This window comes from Scardinius erythrophthalmus, assembly GCF_964197995.2.
Source record: "Scardinius erythrophthalmus genome assembly, chromosome: 17".
Classification (NCBI taxonomy): Eukaryota; Metazoa; Chordata; class Actinopteri; order Cypriniformes; family Leuciscidae; genus Scardinius; species Scardinius erythrophthalmus.
Genome location: NC_138237.1, coordinates 4,560,524 through 4,565,523, shown reverse-complemented (window position 1 = coordinate 4,565,523; position 5,000 = coordinate 4,560,524). Strand labels below are relative to the sequence as shown.

Here is a 5,000-nt window from a genome sequence, read left to right as displayed (position 1 = left end):
TACTAAGCCTATACATGGCTCAAAAAGATAATACTATAGATTAAAATTCAATAAATATATAAATTATCAAATAAAAAATAATACTTAAATTACATTATATTTTATATTATTTAAGTGTTTATTGGCACAAACAACAAATAGAGGGAAAGTCCGTGTATTTTAAACAGAAAAATGTACAATAAAAATTAATATGCATGTAATATGGTTCAATAACATCATCAATTAAAATGACAATAAATATACACATGGTAAAACAAATGACAAAACATGCATGATAAATAGATAAATGTATAATATAATATAATATAATATAATATAATATAATATAATATAATATAATATAATATAATATAATATAATATAATATAATAGCTAAATTAACCATAAATAGTGAGGTGTTTATTAAAGTGTGGTCCTATTTAAACAAATAATATACATACATATACATGGATAAATATTAAATTAAAATGACAATAAACATATAAATATTAATACATAATAAACAAATAATATAATAAAAAATGCATTAATATAATATAATCAGACAGAAATATATATATGGGCCTAATAGGCAGATATTTTGGTGTTTAAAGGCACAAACAACAAAGAGAGTTCAGTAAAATATAAAGAGTTTAAATTGTATGTCTGAAATTGTCATTGTAGGTGCATGTCCACTGTGAGAGACATAATCTAAAAAAAAAATCCAGAAATCACAATGTATGATTTTTTAACTATTTATTTGTATGATACAGCTGCAAATAAGTATTTGAACACCTGTCTATCAGCTAGAATTCTGACCCTCAAAGACCTGTTAGTCTGCCTTTAAAATGTCCACCTCCACTCCATTTATTATCCTAAATTAGATGCACCTGTTTGAGGTCGTTAGCTGCATAAAGACACCTGTCCACCCCATACAATCAGTAAGAATCCAACTACTAACATGGCCAAGACCAAAGAGCTGTCCAAAGACACTAGAGACAAAATTGTACACCTCCACAAGGCTGGAAAGGGCTACGGGGAAATTGCCAAGCAGCTTGGTGAAAAAAGGTCCACTGTTGGAGCAATCATTAGAAAATGGAAGAAGCTAAACAAGACTGTCAATCTCCCTCGGACTGGGGCTCCATGCAAGATCTCACCTCGTGGGGTCTCAATGATCCTAAGAAAGGTGAGAAATCAGCCCAGAACTACACGGGAGGAGCTGGTCAATGACCTGAAAAGAGCTGGGACCACCGTTTCCAAGGTTACTGTTGGTAATACACTTATGCCGAGTTCAGACTGCACGATTTTAGCCCAGATTTTGGCTCACCGACAGGTTTTGAGAAATCGTCGACAAATGCCTGAAATCACAGGCAAATCGGTGCTCGTTCACGCGAGTGACAATCACGCAGTGTGAATGAGCAAAGACGCAATCTGAGAGAATCGCCGACGAGTCGCCGACGCCCGTGAGATATTTGGCATGCTTAATATCTGGACCTGTCGGCGATGTAAAACTACATCGGCGATGACCGACAGCCAATGAGAGAGCGAGATACAGAGCAGCGGGGAGTTCGGGGAGGAGTTATAGACCACAATATCAGTATTTTAATAGATATATTTACAATTATATCAAACAGAAACAAAGCACAAACATTTGCTTGACCAGCAGCAACAGCAGCACATTGCAAAATTATATTTGTATTGTATTGTATTGTATTGTATTGTATTGTATTGCAGAATACACAGTCCTTGCTCCCCTCGTCTTCCCAGCCATTTCCTCACGCATAATGTTTTTCTTTTTCTCCTTTTCGCTGCAAATCAGTGCACAGACAATTTGGATCGCAAGCCTCTTGCAGGCTATCATTTTTAATAACATTTTCAAACTTGCGCAAGAACTGCGGTCTTACGCACGCGGGATTTTGCGTTATTTCCTTATCACTTCTCGCGTGTGTTTGGTTGCCAAACGTAGTTTGTGGGCCAGACAGAAGTTGTCGGCGATTCTTCCTCCTGAAAGTCATGCAGTGTGAAATCTCCTGTCGCCGATGCATCGTGCAGTGTGAACACACCAGCAACTGAATGATACCCTGGATAGTCATGCAGTGTGAAAAGAACAGTGACCTGACTACTTTGAAAATCGTGCAGTCTGAACTCGGCATAAGACGTCATGGTTTGAAATCATGCATGGCACGGAAGGTTCCCCTGCTTAAACCAGCACATGTCAAGGCCCGTCTTAAGTTTGCCAATGACCATTTGGATGATCCAGAGGAGTCATGGGAGAAAGTCATGTGGTCAGATGAGACCAAAATAGAACTTTTTGGTCATAATTCCACTAAACGTGTTTGGAGGAAGAAGAATGATGAGTACCATCCCAAGAACACCATCCCTACTGTGAAGCATGGGGGTGGTAGCATCATGCTTTGGGGGTGTTGTTCTGCACATGGGACAGGGCGACTGCACTGTATTAAGGAGAGGATGACCGGGGCCATGTATTGCGAGATTTTGGGGAACAGCCTCCTTCCCTCAGTTAGAGCATTGAAGATGGGTCGAGGCTGGGTCTTCCAACATGACAATGACCCGAAGCACACAGCCAGGATAACCAAGGAGTGGCTCTGTAAGAAGCATATCAAGGTTCTGGCGTGGCCTAGCCAGTCTCCAGACCTAAACCCAATAGAGAATCTTTGGAGGGAGCTCAAACTCCGTGTTTCTCTGCGACAGCCCATAAACCTGACTGATCTAGAGAAGATCTGTGTGGAGGAGTGGGCCAAAATCCCTCCTGCAGTGTGTGCAAACCTGCTGAAAAACTACAGGAAATGTTTGACCTCTGTAATTGCAAACGAAGGCTACTGTACCAAATATTAACATTGATTTTCTCAGGTGTTCAAATACTTATTTGCAGCTGTATCATACAAATAAATAGTTAAAAAATCATACATTGTGATTTCTGGATTTTTTTTTTTAGATTATGTCTCTCACAGTGGACATGCACCTACAATGACAATTTCAGACCCCTCCATGATTTCTAAGTGGGAGAACTTGCAAAATAGCAGGGTGTTCAAATACTTATTTTCTTCACTGTATATATATAGTTAATAATCCAGTTAATCTTATTGTGCACAATGTAATAACTTGTTCCGCCACTGACACGACTTGTCTGACATCACAAATCCCTCTTCAGTCTTCCTCTTGATCCTGTCCAGCCTTACACTTTTCCCAGCTGAATATTCATAACTGGCATAAACGAGTTCACAGGTCATATGCTCAAGAATTACCGTTAGTCTTGTGTGTGGCTTTTCAAGCTAAATTAGTGTTAAAAAAACAAGAGTGTGTCGCGACACCTACAACCTTTCACTGTCATTCAGGAGTAAAGGCTTTTTATCCCCCTTTTAACTGCTATTAAACGAGTCCCGGAGCGCCAGACTCACATTCCGGGTCACTGGAAATACAGTGTGTTGACGTTCCAGCTCGGGAAAGTTCACGGGATGTTTCCCATAAGGGTGAGGATTTGAATTCATTTGCATTCGGTGGACGTGTGCATCTGAAAGTGTGAAAGTGCTCCGTAAGCAAGTCCTTGATTCTCCTCTGCAAACCTGACACTAGTTCTGCTGGAGACACACACTCCTCTACTCAGAGTCACCTTTGACCTTTCAGACCGCGCCGTCAGACACACAGGCCAAGCAGAATCAGCTCTGAAAGACTAGTGTTCCACATCCAACATCACAGATGCAAAGGCTACGCCGATGACACAATCCCACAATGCACTGCAACTACATCAGAATGCTCATCCAAGGTGGCAGATGAGAAACATTATTAGTATTAGACGCTTAAACTTCATTTATTTTTGAACAACGTCAATAAAAAACTATTACTTTCATGACAAGAAAACACGTTTAAATCCCCAAATTCTGATCACTGTATTGAATTTTACTTTTAAAATGAATACTTTTTAAATTAATCTTACTTTTTCCAATTAATATAATATAATATATAATATAATATAATATAATGTAGTATAATATAATATAATACCATGTAATATAATATAATAATACATTAATTAAATAATTAAATTAAATGAATAAAAAAATATACATTATCATTATCAAAATATTATTACAATGAGAATTTAGTAGTAAATCAAAAAGGATTGTTTTTCTAATTTAAATTATTATTTAGTAATTTTAATAACTTCTAAAATCAAAATAAATTAAAGTAATAATCCACTCAAATTTATCAATATCAATAAAAACTATATAAAAAATGTTTCATCCAATATTTATCCAATTAATTAATTATATATATATATATATATATATATATATATATATATATATATATATATATATATATAGCTAGCTAGCATAAATTAAAGAACTAATTAATTTATAAAAAAATCAATATAATATATATAAATCAACATAAATTAAAGAACTAATTCATTTAAATAAATCTATCATCATCAATATATCATAACAGAATTTTTTTTTGGTAAAACCAAAGGTTTGTTTTTTCATTTCTATTTATTTATTTATTTACTAATTGTAGTGATTTTTCAAATCAGAATAAATTAAAGGAATATTTAGCTCAAATTAAATGTCATTTATTACTAAACAACGTCAATAACAAAAAAAATCTTAAAACTATTTCACCCAATAATTTGCACACCATATGCATATATGTTATGCTAAACAGAGTTAAAGCATCATGAGTTGAGCTGCAGGTTAACATCAAACTCCACTGTCCGAACGAGTCCAGATTTGACATTTGACATCAGGATGTTTCCAGTACAGAAGCGTCCATGTTTCACGCGTCCGAGGTCTGAACACTGAAACCAAAAGCGTTTATAAATATGTAAAAACTTACTTTTGTGGGACGAACTCCATTTCCCCAAGACGAACTCGCTCTCTCTTCCAAATCTACAGAGAAAAACAGAAAACAACTCATTTTAGTCATCTATTGATTCATAAATCCTGTCCAAATCTGCATTGAAATGAAAAACGGGTGTCCTAATTAAATAAAACCATCAG

The 5,000-nt window shown here is 35.6% G+C and overlaps 1 protein-coding gene across 1 annotated transcript in view; it reads right to left on the bottom strand.

The window, feature by feature from the left end:
- Positions 1-5,000, bottom strand: part of tcf4 (transcription factor 4) — a gene marked incomplete at its 5' end in the record, with an annotated part of 189,241 nt that overhangs the window by 146,687 nt on the left and 37,554 nt on the right. Inside the window, 1 exon segment of the mRNA XM_081389990.1 lies at positions 4,837-4,889. Within this exon segment, the coding sequence (XP_081246116.1) occupies positions 4,837-4,889 (53 nt within the window).